This window comes from Notamacropus eugenii, chromosome 5, assembly GCF_028372415.1.
Source record: "Notamacropus eugenii isolate mMacEug1 chromosome 5, mMacEug1.pri_v2, whole genome shotgun sequence".
NCBI classification, from domain to species: domain Eukaryota; kingdom Metazoa; phylum Chordata; class Mammalia; order Diprotodontia; family Macropodidae; genus Notamacropus; species Notamacropus eugenii.
In genome coordinates this window covers 369,589,301-369,608,299 of record NC_092876.1, presented here as the reverse complement: position 1 = coordinate 369,608,299, position 18,999 = coordinate 369,589,301, and the positions used below count along the sequence as shown (strand labels likewise).

Sequence of the window (18,999 nt, the reverse complement as noted above, 5' to 3'; positions counted from 1 at the left end):
GAATTTATTCTAGCATGACCCAAACTGTCAGTATTTTGGGGTCCCCATCACCTCTCAAGCTTGTCAGACTCAGAGGGTGAGAAGAAGAAATAAGGTGTTAAGGCTCATAAGCAAGTAGGATAAGTTCATTTAGAAGCTAGAACAATATACAGAGGGCTTTCTGATGCAGCTTGAGGTAGCTGGTAATGTGTCATAATGCAGTGTTGTTCTGGGTTGGAACTAGTAAGCAGGGGTCAGAAAGAGGCCCATTTATCTCATATTTCTTCCTGATATTCATATTGCTGTGTTGCAGGCCTGTAGTCACATCAGAAAAATGAAAGTATTGGCAACTCACATGGCTAAGTGATGTTTATTGAATAATGTAGCAAAGTTGAGTGGATCTTGAAATGAAAGGGAAGAGTACAAGAATATGACTGCCTCCCAACTGTCTTCTAGGTCCATAATGAATTTTCCAATTTCTCCATCAAGGGTGAGTTTCTATGCCTACCGGATGGGAGGTAGCATAGGGTTAATTGTCTTTTACTGTTAAGTATTCCATTCTGGGGTGCTTTCTCTGAATCCTCCCCATTTCCTCTTTGAATATTCTAGTGTTTCAAATGTTGGTAAGATAAGATGTTATATGTTGCTTATATCACATGGAAATCAAGTAACAGAAATCTAGTTCTGTATTTAATCTTACCTTAAAAACAGGTTCTCAAATATTATAGACATCTATCACTAATTATAATCCAAATTAATGACCAACAGCAGTCACTCCTTAGCTATAATTTCACTTTACTCCTCACCCCCATACAAGTGTCAAGACATTTAGTTAAATTGTATAGATGGAAGAATCATTCTTACTTGCTGGTTCCTCTCAGAAATATCTAACTCATCGGTCATGAAGACTTATAAGAGGTGAACCAATACCAGGAATTCTATAATTTCGTTTTCTCAGTGGTTGAGGAATTTAACAAAGGAAGGGATAGTAGCATTTATCTAGAGCCTACAATGTGGGAAGCACTATGTTAAGCATTTCACAAATATTATCTTATTTGATTGTCACAACAACCCTGGGAGGTAAGTGCTATTATCACCCCCATTTTAGTGTTGAGGAAACTAAAGCAAACAGAGATTAAGTGATTTACCCAGGGTCACACAGCTAGTGTCTGGAGCCAAAACTGAATTCAGTTCTTCTGGACTTCAAGCCCAGCACTGTGCAACCTAGCTGCCTTTGAGGAAGCAAGGAACACATCTCACTCCACCAAAGATTTAATTTTTAGCTTGTAGCAACTTGAATATTGTTTGATCCTTAGAGTATATCTAAATTTCTGAAATTCTTTTTAAACCAAAACTTAATACCCATCCTTATTATTCACTGTTGACCTGAAAACTTGTTAAGAAAAGGCGGCAGGCTAAATGCATACATTTTATGATTTAATTAATTAATCAATTCCCTATTAAAGACAACGGTAACATAATGCATTATGGAGCCAGAAATGTTCTGGCTACCCAGTGCAGAAATCTTCTGGCTTATATACATTTTGCCGTGAGAAAGGAACTCTCCTAACTGAGCAAATCATAAATTCAGTGAGACAGGACAATTAACAAAGCAATGTTGGTCAGGCCTTGGGATTCCAGGCTGGATAAACATATGTCTCGGTGATAAGGAAATCCCACCAGTAGTGAGTGGCAGGCTTCCTGCCCTAAACAGATAACTGACATAGGAAAGGGTAAACAAAGTTCAATAGAAATTACGACCTAAGATGTCTATATTTTCTTTACCATTAATATGCCATAACATAGTATGTGTCTATAAATATTAAGATATGGAAAACGTCCCATTATTCAAGATAGTGTCTGAGGTTAAAGGTCTCTTAAGGAATGTGAAGTCAGCCTTGGCTGGCTTTGTTGATATAGGAGGAGGCACCCTCCGAGTTTACTGCAGAGAGAACAAAGAGATTATTCCAAAATGTTATATTAAACATTACCATCACCAAAAACAGTGGGGCCTAGTGCAAAGACTACTGAACAAATTCAGTGGTTTCCAACTTTTAAATCATAGATTCAGGGCTAGAAGGAAGCTTAGAGGCCATCTAACCCGGTCTCCAGACTCAGCTCACACCAAACTGAAGCCTTAGCTGAATGTTTTCAGAACTGCTAGTACTCCCTCTGAGCCCCCACCATCTTGTAACTCTATTGCACAGAGGCAAATTGTCTACTGCAATCGCACATCAGCCGCTTCAGGGCCAGGGTCTGTTTCACTTATGTCTCTGTATCCAGTCTGGCACACGGCTGGCACTAAGCATATGCTTGCTGACTGATTCACAGATGAAGAAACGGACAGTCAGGGATTTTAAATAAATTGCTTAAGGTCGGAGGGGTTGTAAGTGGACCCCGCTTCACCTCCAGAGTTGTACGTTTTCTCGTTTGTAAAACGAGGCGCGCTGGAGGAGCTGACTGATGAAACCCACAGGTGTGTCCCCTCCCGAGCCAGCCCCCCGCCCGGGGCTGCGCAGCGTCCGCAAATGGCTCGCTTTAGTCCCTGCGCCTCGGCCCGGGGAGACGAGGAAACCGGAGCGCGTGACGGATGTTACTGATGTTACTGAGTAGAAGAGGGAGTGTGCGAGGCGCGGGCGCCGCCCAAGGCCGCCTCCACTTGCGCAGCCAGGAGCCATCTCCCCCGAACGCAGCACCCTCCTCCCGTCCTGTAACGATTATCTTTGACGAAGCTCTCTAACGTCTGGGTATTATATACGTACATCTTAGTGCAGCTTGAAGGGCTTACATTTGAAGCTTGAATTGCTTAAAACTGCACCGGCTTTTGGGGCATCCTGCGTAAAACGAGAAGGCAGAAAATGCATTTAAATGAAGCCTTTTTAAATACGTGATAACTTACGGGAATGCTTATTGACTTGTTTTACTTTTTTATGGCCTTCTTTTTTTTTCGTATTACTCCGAAAGTGCCTTAAAATATGGCATTTCTGGGGCTGGATGAGCCTTCCTTACCTACGTGAGATGCTATTGGCCCCCCAGCTGGTGGCCGGGACTGGCTTCAGCTCCGTAGGTCCTTCCTTCCAAGACTAGCTAAGAAACCGGGGCGGTGACCGCCCGCCACGCTAGACGGCAGGAAGTCATTGGACTAAGGACTGGCGAACTACAACTCCTACAAGGCACCAAGCCTACGGCCCGTTTCACCAGCCCCCCTCTCTCTACTGCCTACAACTCCCACAACCCCTCGCGGTCAGCACTGACGTAGATAAACTAGTCTAGGCCAGGAGGGGTCGAGTAGGCGGAGGGACGGCGAGGAGGAGGAAGAAGAGGGCGCGGCTAGGAAGTGCGTCAGAGGAGGAGTACGGGAGGCGGGGCCGCTGCGGGATAAGCGGCAGGAAGTGCGGGATGGTGGCGGAGGATGGGCGGTGAGTTTGCCTCTGTTCAAGGGGTAGCGGGGATGGGTCGGGAGGGAGCGGGGAGCAAGAGAACCCGGCCAGCCAGCCGGTGCAAGTTGGGGGCACAGAGAGGAGAGGGAAGGGTGTCTTCTCGCCTGCGCTTCCCGTTGTCAGGCTCCCAGCGGCGTCGGGCGGGTCTTGGGGTCACCAGGTCTGATTCAGGGCTAAGGTGGGGGAGAGGGCGGAATCAGGCATCGCCCAGATACGCTCAGAGGGGAGGCGCCGGGAGGGAGGATGTCGGAGTCTGGAGCCCTCAGCGAGACTCTGGGAGCCCGCCTCCCTCCCACTCCGCCCCCCCTTCCCCGCCTCTGGCACAGCTGGATTTGAGACGCAGACCTGGGCACTTGCGGGACCCGCCCGGACCTCACCGCTCCATCCACTGTCTGAGATGAGAGCCCACTGGGCTCGGGGCACCCCTTCCTAGGCACGGCGGCCTTTTAAAATTATTTAAGAATTCCAAGATGAGAGAGACTAGAGGAAAAAAACGTGGAATCGAGGTGAATCTTAATTCTTCTAATTGCCCGGGTCCCCTCCACACCGCGACTTCGTCCCGTGTCACTTCTCGATCTTCTGTCTCTGCTGTCCCAGTTTTATGAGGCTGTTACTGTTACCCTCTCGAAGTTCTGGTGTGCTCCTTGCACTCCGGGTGCTTGTTTGACTCAGCTTTGTTCCCTTCAGTCATTTTACTGCGCTGTTACTGAGCCTTGCCTCTGGTTGAAGGTCAGTAGACAGCACTAAATATTTACATAATTATGGAAAAGTAGTTTCCTTCCCTGCGGATTTGGAGGGGCTGGGGGGACAGAGAGAGGAGATGTATATGAGAGTTTGCAAAACGGTCGGGGTTGGGGAGGCAGGAGTGCAGGTGAAGAAATTGGTGAGAGGCTTGTCTCGAAATGAATTAAAGGTGAGATTGGCATCTAAAATAATTGTATGCTTATTGTCCTGTTTGCCATCCTGAATTTAGGACAACCTTCCCGTCGGGATTTACCACGCATTCTTTTTTATTCCAAAAGAGTCCGAATTTCCTTGCTTCCTTTAGCCCTGAGGAGGTCTGAAAGTCAGCAGTCCAGCAGAAAAATAAAGCCTTAAATGAAGAATTTTTAGAATTCGCTGTCAGTCTTGTTAACTGAAGTTTTATCTGTATTTACGTATTAGTTTTTCAAATACAGAGTGTCTGTAATGGAAACATGGGACAAGGATCCATCAGGACCTAGATTTTGTTCATGAGACTAGTAGTAGTCATCACTGACTTTTGGCAAGTCATTTACGTCTCTAGGCCTTAGTTTCTTCATCTGTAAAATGGGAAGATCCTTCTCTAGAATTTTGTGATCATAGGAGATTATATAATTTCAGTGCAACTAAAGAACTGGGATTCTGTATCCATAGTGCTCTGTGTATATTGGGATTTAATAAGTACTTTATTATCATAATAACTTTTCTTTGAAATGTCTCAGAGTTCATATGACCCTGTGAATTTTAGTGTCCATGGGGTTTTCTTGGAAAAGATAATGGAGTAGTTTGCTGTTTCCTTCTACAGAGGTTAAATGACTTCACTAGGGTAATACAGCTAAAGCATCTGAGGTCAAATTTGAATTCAGATCTTCCTGACTCCAGACTCAGCACTCTATCAACTGTGTCACCAAGCTGCCTTGATTAGTTAAGAAATTAGAAAAGTATTTACTGAGTTTCTTATCCTTAATCGTAATGTTTTATGTTAGAGAATTTAATGGATGAAAATTAAATAATTTCTTCAGTCAAGTTTATTTATTAGGTTAATTAAGAGGTTAGTGAAAATAAGAATGCATTTTGTTTTTTTTCCTATCCAAGTTCAAACCTCCCCCTGCTCCCGAAATTTATCCTTAGATCCTAGATTAAGAAACTGAGCTAGAGAGTGAGGAAAAGAATTGCATGGTAATGAATATTTTTTTTAATATTTAATATTGTGTAAAAAAGCTGACTTGGTTTCTTGAAAGGTAACTTTTTCCGTGTCCTTTTTCCTTTTAAAAGCAAAAAAACGTGAATGCCAGAATGGATAACCGTTTCGCCACAGCATTGGTAATAGCTTGTGTGCTCAGCCTCATTTCTACCATCTATATGGCAGCATCAATTGGCACAGATTTCTGGTATGAATATCGAAGTCCAGCACCAGAAAATTTCAGTGATTTAAACAAAATCAGGGAAGAATTTTTTGACAGTGAATCTGATGAAAAGACATATAATGACTTACTTTTCCGGTATAATGGCACAGTGGGATTGTGGAGAAGGTGTATCACTGTGCCCAACAAAAGCACACCTGGGTATAGCTCTCCAGAAAAGACAGGTATATATACAGATATATACTTTTTAAAAAAATTTTCTTCACCTATGCCAAATAATTAACTTTGGCTTTGTAGTTTCTAAATGGTATCTGAAGATAATTCTCTATTTTGGACAATTTGTGTTATTTCTTTGGATCTCCTGCAGTGCTTAGCCCAGCAACTTGACCATGTTGAATTCAACACAAATTTATTGAAGTGCCATTGGTGTTCAAGCTACTGTCCTAGGCTCTGGGGGAGGTATCATGATTAAGTAAGACGCAATCCTTGCTCTTTTAGTGCTTGAAGTTTATTTAGTATGGGAATGTGAAAAATGCAGGTAACTTTATTAGAAAACATTACATGATTGTTAATGCATGAGAGGGCCAGAGACCTGTGGCAGAGCTGAGATGTGAATAAACTGACTAGGGAGAACCCAGAAAGATTCATGGAGGACAGAAGAATTTTAACTTGGCTTTAAACAGTGGGCAGGATTTCAGCTGATAAAGTAGGGGTATGGTGTGGTACGTTACATTCTAGACCTTGTGTATAGCATGAGGCAAGAAAGCATGGAAGTATATGGAAAATACTAATCTAGTTTGGCAGGAGTCTAAGAGAATGGTAAGAAATCATGTTGGAAAGATAAGGTAACTTCTCCACTCAAAACCAAGTTATGTGAGTAAATTAATCTGTTAACAATGTAAAGGATGTATGGAGTGGAGATAGGAGGAGGTGAAGGTAGGAAGACCGGTTGGGCCATTGCATTAATCCAAACAGTGGTAATGAGAGCCTGTGTTAGGGTGGTAGCAGTGGGAATAGAGAGTGCCAGCAATATAATAGTTATAGAATCCTTACGAGTTAGTAACTAAAGGAAAATGAGAGATAAGGGAGAAAGAAGGGTCAAAGATAAAGTTTTGAACGTGACAAGTTGAATTTGAGGTGCTGGCCTGACCTCTCAGGGTAGATGCATGTGGAACTCTCAAGAAAATTTGTGGAAAGAGCTATAGATTTGACTCTCATCTTTATGGAGATGATATACAAACTCTTTAAAAATGATATTGCCAAAAGAGAGAGAGGAGACAAAAAGAAAATAACTCAGTAAGACCTCAAGTATTTAAATCATTGAACTTTGACTGAGAAATCAACATTAAAGTTCTCTATACTTTTTGTTTCCCACTTCTTAAACTGCTTTCCATGGGCCTCACAGAAATTGTAAATAAATGGTTTTAAAATCTGTCACAGAATATGTATTTGAAAATATAAAGACCTGTAACAATATATAACATATAAATCATTATAATATAAATCCTAAACCAGTATAAAAGAAATAGACTAACATCCAAAATCAAGCCTACAGATATTTATCTCTGCTCTGTTTTAGACAGTTACCATGTGAAGTCTGTTATTATTTTGGAATATATGATTTGATCAGCTCTGCATTCAGATTCATATAATAATCAGTAGTTTTATTGTGAGCCTTATTCTAGAACCCTTTGGTTAGAAAATGGGAAACAAAAGTAATGTGAAAGCAGAAAGTAATATTTAATGTCTAAAGATTTGTCTTTCAAACTGGTTCAGCAAGAGCTCATACTTGACATTTTAAAACTTAAATTTCAAAATTCAATTTAAAATTGAATATTTTAAATAATTTGGGTAGTTTTCTCAGCTATGTCTGCTTCTTTTGGCATTTCTGAATGGAAGCACTGTATTCCTTGTGGTAGTTGTTATTGCAAAAGATCAGGCTCCACTAAGAGTTAATGAGGTGCTAAGTGTTATAGTACAGGAAGCCATAGGGAGGGAGTTTGGTAAAGACTGCAACATCTTAAAAGGATTTTTTTGTTGATGGTAGTAACGTCCATAGTGTATTATATCTGTCCTTATTTCTCTTCCTTTCCTTTTATATTAAAAAAAAACCAAAACCTTTTCCTAACATGATTTTTTTAAACCTGCTAGTGAAAATCAGCTGCACTAAATTTTGTAGTTGCTTTGTGTTTGCATAATTTTGAAATTAGCTACCAGAAGGGTTATTGTTGAATGTTTGTGATGAAAAGAACAAATAATCATTGTTACTCTTGTTCCAGAGTCATCTGACTTTGTCACAGAATGTTCCAGTTTTACACTGTCAGAGCAGTTCATGGAGAAGTATCTAGAGCCAGGAAACCACAACACTGGGATTGATCTACTTCGGACCTGTGAGTAATTTGATAATAGCAGAAGGTTTGGGGAAAAAAAGAAGAAAGCTTTCTCCATCCTATGCTACATTCTTTTAGTAAATAAGAGAAATGTTTTCCTCTGTAGAGGGAAAAATCTCACTTCTGTTTAGGAACTTGGACAAGGCACTTAACCTCCCTGAAAATAAGCTTCCTCATCTATGAAATGGGGTTCAGTAATAATATCCATTCTACCTCCAACAGATTTTTGAGGATCCAATGCAGATTTATGTAAAAGTAGAGCCTTGAGTAGTACAGGGAAAAGAGTAATTCAGTTCAGCAAACATTTTTCAGGTAACCCCTATGTGTCAGGCACTATGCTAAGTGCACAAAGAGAAAAAAGAAAATCTCTGCCCCCTTACATTCTACTGGGGGTGGGGGAGAGGAGAGATACTGCTTTTACACAGATAAATGCATATATAATATAATGCATAGTAAACTGATTTCTGGAAGAATCAGGAAATGGCTTTTGTAGGAAATAGCACTTGAACTGAACCTTGGAGGAAGCCAGAGGTACGAAGAGTTGGAGGGAAAACATTCTAGGCATCCGGGCACCTCGTGCAAAGGCAGAGAGCAGAGATGGAATCTCATGGACGGGGAATGACAAGTAGACCAGTTTGGCCAAAATATAGAGTACATGAAGGGAGTAAAGTATAAGCCTCGAAAGGCAAAATGGAGACAGATGTGAAAGGCTTTAAATTCCAAGCAGATAGTTTGTATTTTATCCTAGAGGCAGTAGGGATAGTTGAAGATAATTGAACCAGGAACTTTGTGGATGATAGATTGGAAAGGTGAAGGGTTGGGTGCTGAGAGACTTGTTAGAAGACTCTTAGAATAGTTGGTTTTGAGAGGTAATGGAGGACCTAAACTAGGATAGTTGTACAGTAAGGAAAAGGGATGAATTTGAGAGATATTACAATGATAGAATTGATAGGACTTGGCAGCATCATCTATGGATATGAACTTAATTTGTTCATCCTTCATTGCCGAAGAAGACCATGCCATCAAAGAAATAGTGACATGACTTGCACTTACTTGACTTTGTTTTGAGTGAGAGAGGACTGTGCAGGTCACCAGCCTCTCTTCTCCTCCGGAGCCATCTGAACCCAGTGACCAGATATTCATCAGGATGACTGGAGATGAGCCAGGATGAGGCAGTTGGGGTTAAGTGACTTGCCCAAGGTCACATAGCTAGTGAATGTCAAGTGTCTGAGGTGAGATTTGAACTCAGGTCCTCCTGACTCCTGCTCTGGTGCTCTATCCACTGCACCACCTAGCTGCCCCTATGGATATGTAATGAGAGATGAGAATGACTCCTAGGTTGTAAAATTGAGTAACTAGAAGGATGATAGTGTCCTTTAAAGAAATAGGTTGAAGAAGAGTTTAGGGGGAAAGATCACATGATCATCTTGAGTTTGAGATGCTTATAAGACATGTAGATGGAGATGCCTAATAGGTAGTTGGAAATGTAATATTGAAGTTTAAGAGAAAGATTGCTTGTAGGCAGCTCAGAAGTCAGTTGATAAGAGTTTGAAAGTTAGAGAAATAAAGTATTGTTGTGTGAGTAAGTTCCCCTTAGGAAATAGGAGTTTTACAACTAGAATGGTTCATATTGGCAAGAAGAAGAACCATCTCTTCCTCAGAGATGCAGAGAGAGAAGAGGAGAAAATCTGGAAATGATGTTAAAGTGATTTGAAGGGTAGAATTGAGTTGACAAGGAAAAGGGGAAGTCTCCATGGTTGGTAACAATTTTTTCAGTGAAATATGATGTGAATTCCTCCCTCTCCTGAAAGGATTTAAGGGGATAGCATAGGTGGCTTGAGGGAAAAGATTTGGAACAGACTGAGGATGTGATAGATTATAAATCAGAGAAGAAAAGGATTACTGTTGAGATTACATAAGAAAATTGAAGTGATTTGCACTGGATTTGGAGTTGTAAGACCTAGGTTTAAATTTTGCCTGTGCCACAGTCACATGTATGACACAGAACAACTCATATATTCTCCCAGTTCTTTCATCTGTAGAATTCGGTGAGTTGCTTGTCCTTTCCAACCAAAAATTTGTTATCCTGTGCTTTTTGTTTCTACATTTGCAATTCTTTACATAAATGTTGTGACTTTCTTGGAGATCCATTATGAACTTGAGTGTTGTCTTAGGACATAACCTATTCTGATCAAAGTTTGGATTCTTTTGATGATGATTCACTAGCAAAAACCTAACATTTGAGTTCCTTCCTTATCAATATTTTTAACAATATGATTGTTCCTTAGAGGCTAGTAATATGGATGAAATTTCTACTTGAGAAAATGCTGTAGCAAGATAATAACCTACCCCTCTCTCTGCCTCACTTTTTCCCCTCCCCTTTGTTTTCTTCTCTCTCTCATTCTTCTTTTCCCCTCCATCTTTCTCTCTATCAGATCTTTGGCGTTGCCAGTTCCTTTTACCTTTTGTTAGCCTAGGTTTGATGTGCTTTGGTGCTTTGATTGGACTTTGTGCTTGTGCCTGCCGGAGTCTGTATCCAACCATTGCCACAGGAGTCCTTCATTTCCTTGCAGGTGGGTGACAGAGTTCTACTATATTTGAACTTTTACCTTAATATAAGGACTTTTCAATTGTGGGTCATTCCCTGCCACATTCCAGTGTCATGTTGAAACATCAGTGATTCTACTACCTGACTATGTCCTATTGTTTTTCCTTTTCTCTCTTCCCCCTCTCAATCAGGTTTGTGTACACTGGGCTCAGTAAGTTGCTATGTTGCTGGTATTGAACTACTTCATCAGAAGCTGCAGCTGCCTGAGAATGTGAAGGGTGAATTTGGTTGGTCCTTCTGCCTGGCTTGTGTCTCAGCCCCTTTGCAGTTCATGGCTGCTGCACTCTTCATCTGGGCAGCCCGTACTAATCGAAAAGAATACACACTAATGAAGGCCTATCGGGTGGCATAGATGGATAGATGGGCCACAGCTTCAATTACAGTTTGCTACACTACAGTGTTTTTTAATGTCCATCTTATTCTCTTATCTTTCTTCTTCCTCCACTGTGGACACAATTGCATTCTGGGTGTTTCATTTGCAATGTTTTCTTGCCCTTAATTTTAAATTTGTGTGGTGGTCTTTGAGAAATCACACGCTTCAATATGTCCAAACAGACTTAGATCAAGAATTTAGAAAAGAGAGATTAATGAATAAAGAGCATAAATTTAGGTAAAGAGTATCTGCCACCTGAGTGAGGCTGATGTTAAAGCACATTTAACGCTTCTAAGTGACTGAGTATTTATGTTGAATTTGTGGTACTCCATTTTAAAAGTCTTATGGTTATCATAACTTTAGTTTTGCTGTTGTGTAGAATCTATCATCCATGAATATCAGTGTTGTTTTCTAATGTTTATTTAAGCTTTGTATTATAGAGAAAAGATGAATCATATTTCTAACCTTTGAAGTGTAGCTTCATCCAAGTTGAAATACAGCAGCTCTTTTAAACTGCACTGTGCATAAAATCTTTGAGCAAGGATGTGAGAAGAGATATTTTAGTTGAAGCTTTGTTTATGCATTGGTAGGTACTGAAAGTTAGCTCAAATATCAGAGTATTAATTTTTTACTTCCTTTAAAATTTGTGTCCTGGATCACTTCCCTTCATGCACAGTCCTACTGAAAGATAAAATGCTTTCTATTAGTTTGTTGGGGTCAGGGAATTGAATGCTCCAATTGCCATCTAAGTTAAGTACTCAGAACATTTATCCGGAAGAAGGTTATTTCTCAAGATGTAAGGCTTTGGCTGCCTGTTAACAACTGTGGTCTTTATTTCCTGTGATGGAATGAGGTGCCTTTCCTCACCCAGACCTCTTCATTGACATCTAAGCATTGTTTAATTTCTTCTAATTCAGTTATTTTTATAAATATGTGTATAAACTTTTGAACTTTTAAAATCCTATTTATTTATTCCATTTCTGTAGAACCTGGCAGGTTTTTTAAAGAAAATGTAACATAGTAATTTCTTACCATGTCCCAAATCTGTTGTTTAAAAAATAAAATTGGATCAGAAAAGAGATTGTCATATGTGTTTTTTGAGTGCCCCTACTTTAGAATGATGAAGAGAAATGAAGAAATTAAAAGTGAATGTGTAATACTGGTGAGAAAGGAAAGGGTGAAAGGAGAGAGGACAAAGAGGAGGAAAAATAGGATGGAGGGAAATACACAGGTAGTAATCATAACTATGAATGTGAATGAGAACTGTCGCATAAAATGAAAGTGGATAGCAGAGTGGATCAAAAACCAGAGTCCTACAATATGTTGTTTACAAGAAACACCTGAAACAGATTCACATAGTAAAAGCAAGGGGCTGAAAGATAATCTATTATTCTTCAGCTGACATTATGTGTTCTGATTACGCTTTCCCCTCTATTTTCTTGTAGGGCAAGGTAGATTTCTATACCCCCATTATCTGTATGTCTTATTTCCCAGTTGCATGTAAAAATAATTTTTTAACATAAATTTTACACTTCCATAACAGTCATGATAGGAAAGTCATAATATGATTTCCCTCCATCTTATCCTGCTCCTCATTCTCTTTTGACTGTGTCCTTCCTCCAAAGTATTTACTTTTAATTACCCCTGCCTCCCATTTGCCCTCCCTTCTATTATCTCTTCACTCCCCACTTATCTCCTTCCCCCTGTTTTCCTGTAGTGTAAGATAGATTTTCATACCAAATTAATTCCCTCCTTGAGCCAAATCTGATGAGAGTAAGGTACCGTCTTCTGACCTTGCCCCTCTTCCCTTCCATTAGGAAGTGTCTGCTTCTACTCTGTCATCTTGGCTCCACCCCCTTATATCACTTTTAATTAGGGAAATGCAAATTAAAATGACTGAGGTACCACACCTCACACCTATCCAATTGCCTACTATGACAAAAAAGGGAAAATGATAAAAGTTGGAGAGGATGTGGGGTGATTGAGACACTAATGCACTGTTGGAGTTCTGAACTGATCCAATCATTCTGCAGAGCAATTTGGAGCTATGTCCAAAGGGCAGCCAAACTGTATACCCTTTGATCCAGCAATACAACTTCTAGGTCTGTGTCACAGTGAGATCACAAAAAAGGAAAAAGGACCTACATATGCAAAAAATATTTAACCCTTTATGTGGTGGCAAAATATTGGAAATTGAGGGGATGCCCATCAATTAGGGAGTGGCTGAACATGCTGTGATATATGAATGTAATGGAATACTGTTGTGCAATAAGAAAGGACAAGCAGGCAGATTTCAGAAAAATCTGGAAAGACATGAACTGATACTGAACGAAGTGAGGAGAACTAGGAGAACATTTTTACAGTAACTGCAGTATTGTGTGATGAGCAACCATGAATGACATCCTCAGCAAAACTGTGATCTAAGACAATTACAAAGGTTTGGAGTCTGAATGCACACAGAACCTAGCATACTTTTTTCACTTTATTCTTTCTCATGGCTTTTCTTTTGTTTCTTTCACAATTGTGACTGATATCGCGAAATGTTTTACGTGATAGCAAACAATATCAAATTGCCTACCATTTTCAGAAGAGAGAAGAGGAGGGAGGGAAAAAAATTTGGAGCTCAAAAGCTTGTAAAATGAATGCTAAAAATTATTGACACATAATTGGGATGAAAAAATAAAATTCTATATTTAAAATATAAAGTGAACATGCATTTCCAGGCAGCATTACCAGAGCATAAGCTTAGGCTATTGAATTGGATTGACCTTTTTATCCAAATAGTCAGCTTATTTTCATCTTATTATCCAGACCAATGTAGAGTTCCAATTCAGTAATTCATTTGCTTTCCAGTTTCTTTAATATTTTTTAAAAAAATTTCTCCTTCACCTAGAGTGAATGAATCAGTCAATCAACAAAATATTTATTCAACACCTCTTATATACCAGTTACTATACCGGGTACACAGATAGAAAAGAATTCATATTCACAATTCAAAACAGCAAAATTGAAATGGCATTATCGCATGTCTTTTCCTTTTCAAATTCCTTGTGATATTTTTGCCTCTGCTCAGTAAACACAGGCAAACAAGCCCGGTCTTAAAGGCACATATCTTATTAAATTTCCTTCATTTTTTGTTATATTGCTCTACTCTTTAACTTGTAATAGTCATACACGACCTTAGAAAGTAGGAAAGATACAATTTATTTTTAATAGGGTTCCAAACCTCCAAGCAAATTCCTAGACCAGTTTTGCAATCTTTATGCATTATTCCTATGTGATGAATTCCCCTCTAGGCCATTTATGATTGTGGATAAACCTGGGTTTACATACCTTTCAAAAAAGCAGCAAATTGTTATTAATTGTAAAGTATCTGAGTAGCCAATTTCCTTCCTCTTCTTGATTTGGATACTTTCTAACTCTGAGATCTTTATTGGAATGTGGGCAGAAAAAGGTACATAAATTCTAGGCAACTATGAGTAATGATTGGTCTGTTTAAAAAACAATAGTAACTATAGGGAAGGGGATGAAAGTTGGGTAAAAAAGAAACTTCTGCATGAAGGAAGGATATCTCTTCTCAATACATCCTTGTCAACTGTTATGACAGATTGAACTGTGAATTATTTGCTACAGGGAAAAGTTAAAAGATTTGTATTGATCTGTTATAGCCACAAAGATGATCCTCTGTAAGTAGCGTTATCATTAAATTGGTAGGATAATTAGGTATTAGCATAGTTGTGAATTTTTTGCTGTATTGTGATGCTATCTTAGCGTGATTTTTGCTGTTGTCCTGCCTGTGGTGGATATGTTATCTTTGTGGACATAACAGATTTTCAGCTGTCTCATAGTGTCATGTAATAGGGTGACTTGGCCTAAAGCCAGGCAAAGGTAAGTTCCATTTATGACATTTCCACTTACCTCAGAAATCCGCAGTAAAAGGAAGGTCAAGAATCTTTACAAATGCTTTAATGTATATTTCCAGTCCGAATCTAAGATTTCATAAGTATTAGAGAAATGAAAGAAACATAAAACTTTTACATCCTTTTAGCAAAGTGTTTTTTATTGTAAGGGCTTAAAAAATACCAAATATAAATTGTTAGGAAATAAAAAGGACAGAAGAAAAAACTTTAGTGAATAGATACCATAATTGTTTTTAAAGCTAGATAAAAATTATTTGAAAATATATGTACATCAACAGATGAAATCCTTGTTGCAGTAAAACTATAATTCCCCTAAGGCATTTTTACCGAGAAATTGGGCCTTCCTTGAAGGAAAGTCCAGGACTCTCCTTTTTACAAGAAAGTTCAGAACTCTCCTTCCAGAAAAGGCAGAACCTTCCTGTTGTGAAAGAAGATTCAAATGGCAATGTGTCAAAAATCTCCAAACACTGCAAAAAAAAAGAATAATATCTCATTAGGAGAAGATACTAAGCATCACCAGGGATTTCTTTCTCATCTTTTTCTACTGTGATCTCTCCTGACTCATTCTGATCTCATCCAGTTCACCTCAGTCTTTTCTTACCTCAAGCTCTATATGTAATATGTAAAGAAGCTTGATTTTCAAAATCATATATGTGCATACATACATATATATACATATAAGTATACACACATGTGCATGTGTGAAGTAGTTTAATAGGTCAGCCTACCTAATCATATTTTGTGTTAAATGCTTGAGATGATCACATCTTAGGGAAATTTAAAATCAGCGTATTATTCTCTCCTGTATACATATAAACTGATTATCAAGTTTCCCAGTAATCTTATTAGTCTTGTTAAAATCAGAATCTGATCACACGTATTTTTCATATTGAGGGCATGTTTTGATCTTCATGTCAGGGTTTCTCTTTTGCCAATATTTAATTTACTTTTCAGTTTAAACTGGTTTTTGCCCGTCCTAACAACTCCCTTGGTTCTGTGGCTGCTAAACGCTCCTGGCTGAAACTTTAATGATGTAGACTCAGCCAATAAGTACAATATAGCTATGACATATCATAGTATTCTGTCCTCCACCCTGCACTCAAAAAAATAATGATTCATAATAAGTACCTTACTTGAAAATGAACCAAGGTCAATAATGCTTGTTTTGAATTAGCTCTTTTCTTCTATGCTTGGAGACTCGTGAAGCCACAAGTAGGTCACCTATATGTTCTCCTTCCATTCATCATCAATGGATAAAACAAATTTAACTTTATTCTTCCCTCAGCAAATGTGCCTTGTACATACCAATTTCATCAGCAGTGGTAGACAGAATCTCAATAGTGGAAAGGATTTCAAAGACCATCTAACTTAATTCATATCTGAACAACAGCAACAACAAAAAAAACCCTATAACGTGGATATTTAGCTGTTAGGAAGCTTTCCTTACATTAAAATTAAATTAAAATTACCTGTTATTCCTGATTCTAAGAGCTAAGCAAAATGTCTATTTTCTCCTCCACTTGAGCTCTCTTATATATACAGATAGCAACTGCATCCCAAACAAGTGTTCTGGTTAAATGGGCCCAAGTCCTTCAACAAATCCTCATATGACATGATTTCAAAACTCTTCATTCAAATTACCCTCTTCTGGACACATCAAAGTTCTGTGTAAGATATGATCTCCAGAACTAAGTATTGCATATTAACTCAAGACTTTGGTCCAATAAGTGCACATATATACAGCAGGACCTAACTGAAAGTAGCCTAAGGTTGCTTTATCTGTTTTGATTTCCATATCATGCTTTTGACAATATTAAGTTTGTGGTCCATTTAAATTGGCAGAACTTTCAAAGGAACTGAAAATCTATGGAGCCATGCCTCCACTCTCATACTTGTGAAGTTGATATTTTGATCCCTAATCCAAGACAACATTTATTTTTATTTAATTTCATCTGAGATTTGGCCCAAAGTTCTAGCCTATCAAGATCTTTAGAGATCTTAATTGTAATGCAGTATGTAACTTCTGCAAATTTGATAAGTATGCCAGCTATGCCCTTCTCAAAGTCATTGATTTAAAAAATTGTTAAATAATACAGAACTCAGGACAGATTCCTGGGCCACTCTACTAGAAATTGCCTTTCAAGTTGACATCAAACAACGATTGCTTTTTGAGTTGTCACTGAATCACCTCTGAATTCACCTAATTCTAATACTACCTAGCTCTTATCTCTTCATCTTTTCTACAAGAATTGAAAGAAATTTTGTCAAATGCTTTCCTAAAATCTAGGTAAGCAATACCAGTATAGTGACCCTGTCAAAAAAAAAAAAAAAAAAAAAAAAGGAAAAGATGTTAGCCTGCTATGTACTGTGTTTAATTAACCCAATGCTGACTCTTTGTGATCACTACTTCCCTTGTCTACATCTTCATCAACCATTGCTTTAATGATCTCAGTAGTCTCTCTCTTTTTAATTGAAATATTTACCCTTTAAAAAAAGTATTACATCCCTCTAATTCTCAATAATATTTCAGAGATCACTGGCAGTGACTTAGCAATTATGACTGCCAGATCTTTCCATACCTAGGTTGTTCATCAGGTTTGGTGACTTGAACTTGTAATAGCCAGGTACTGTCTTAGTATCTGACAGCTAAAGTCTTAATTACTTATTGGGCATTTTTTTTCTGGCCTTTCCATTAAAAAAAATCTTTTACTTCGGCTGATAAAACATGAGCCTGTTTTTTTGTGGCTGCTGATGGCTCTTGGCAGAGGTAAGTAGCCCTGCTCTTTCTCTGCAGTCCCTTTTCATATCATCTCTCCCCTCCTCTTTGCAGTTCTCCTATTTTGACACTTCTCTTTTCCCCAAATGCAGCTTTAAAGCAAAGCAGAACTCTTTTTGTTTTCCTTAGCATTGATTGCCAGCTTCAGCTCACTCTGAACTTTCATATTCTCAACAGGATTTTTAGAGCACTGTGCTGTGTTTTTGTATTGTCCTTTATTGCTGACTTGCTCTTATCTTCTATTTATCTCTTTTAAAAATGTAAATTGGTCAGTGAGTTCCATGTACATCCCCTTAAATTGCTCCTTATGCAACTCTCCATTTTCTTTTTTACTAAAATTGTTTTTATTTGTGTCTTTAAAATTTTATTCTTGAGGGTTTTCTATCCTTCTGGGAGGATTTCATATATATGTGTTTATATATGTATGTAACTATATAAATATATGTGCACATATGCATGTACACATATATACATGTGTATACATACATTTTAGACACATACATATCCATACACACACATTTATATATATATATACTACTTAGTCTTTCTCTAAATTCTTTGAAATCTGCTCTCCTTGGATGTAAGGTACATGGAAAACTATGTCTGACTTTTTTCTATAATAAATTTTAAAATAATATTAGTTTTCACTCAAGGTTTCTACCATTTCTACTCCAGCAACAAGTTCTTCCCTGGTAAAAATGAGATGTAGAAGTTCCTCTTAACAGTTCCTCCAGCATTTTGAAAGATAAAATTATTATTGAGGTAAGCAAAAAATGTATTAGCTGGTTTGTTTTTTTCAGAGAGAATGCCTGCAGATGTCCCTATAACCAGTCCCCATCACTACTGTTCTCAAGTCTCTATGTCGGGCTTGTGATTTGTTTCCCCAACTCCTTAATTTTCTGCCATTGTCGATCTTTAACCTGATATCTTTCTCTAGTTTCTTGATTTCCCTACATGAGTATATCTTCTTAAATTTACTTTTCTACTTTCCATTGCTCCCAACCTTTCCTTATTAGATATTGTTTCTTTTGAATGAAATATATCTTTTCAACCACATTCATGTCTCAGTCACAGGATTCATCCTCAGACGCAGTAAAATCTAAGATATCAGATTCATCTTTATGTGTTGTTATCTGGTATACTTTACCTATTAGTCAGTCTTTGTGCATTTGTCTGTCATCTGAAAACACAGATTTTATCACTGGCTCTTTTCCTGGATTCATCAACCATAAACTTCTGAGTATCTCCACCACGATTCTTCTTGTTCTCTATGGTATCTAATTGGATAACTAACATCAGCAGTGTTCTCTCTTCCTCTTCTTTGAGAATGGCTTTACAGCTATTACAGCTAAGGCTGTTAGTGGTCCATTTCCCTTTTCTCATCTATCTCAATTTCCTGCCTCCCAAC

At 38.4% G+C, this 18,999-nt stretch overlaps 1 protein-coding gene and 1 long non-coding RNA gene across 5 annotated transcripts; one reads left to right on the top strand and one right to left on the bottom strand.

The window, feature by feature from the left end:
• Positions 1-235: 235 nt before the first annotated feature.
• CLDND1 (claudin domain containing 1) lies at positions 236-11,972 on the top strand. Of its 4 annotated transcripts, none has more exons than XM_072614189.1 (5): positions 236-469; positions 5,436-5,748; positions 7,804-7,914; positions 10,350-10,487; positions 10,654-11,972. In XM_072614189.1, the coding sequence occupies exons 1-5, from the start codon at positions 410-412 to the stop codon at positions 10,872-10,874; spliced, it is 843 nt and encodes a 280-aa protein (XP_072470290.1). In that variant the 5' UTR covers positions 236-409; the 3' UTR covers positions 10,875-11,972. The 4 variants fall into 4 exon arrangements, with proteins under 4 accessions (XP_072470290.1, XP_072470293.1, XP_072470292.1 ...); XM_072614192.1 differs by lacking the exon at positions 236-469 and adding an exon at positions 3,271-3,398; XM_072614190.1 differs by lacking the exon at positions 236-469 and adding an exon at positions 3,714-3,925.
• On the bottom strand, positions 1,404-3,123 carry LOC140506719 (uncharacterized). The gene is made up of 2 exons (XR_011968049.1): positions 2,989-3,123; positions 1,404-2,813 (listed from the first exon to the last, which is right to left on the bottom strand). It is a non-coding gene; the product is annotated as an uncharacterized lncRNA (long non-coding RNA).
• Positions 11,973-18,999: the final 7,027 nt, after the last annotated feature.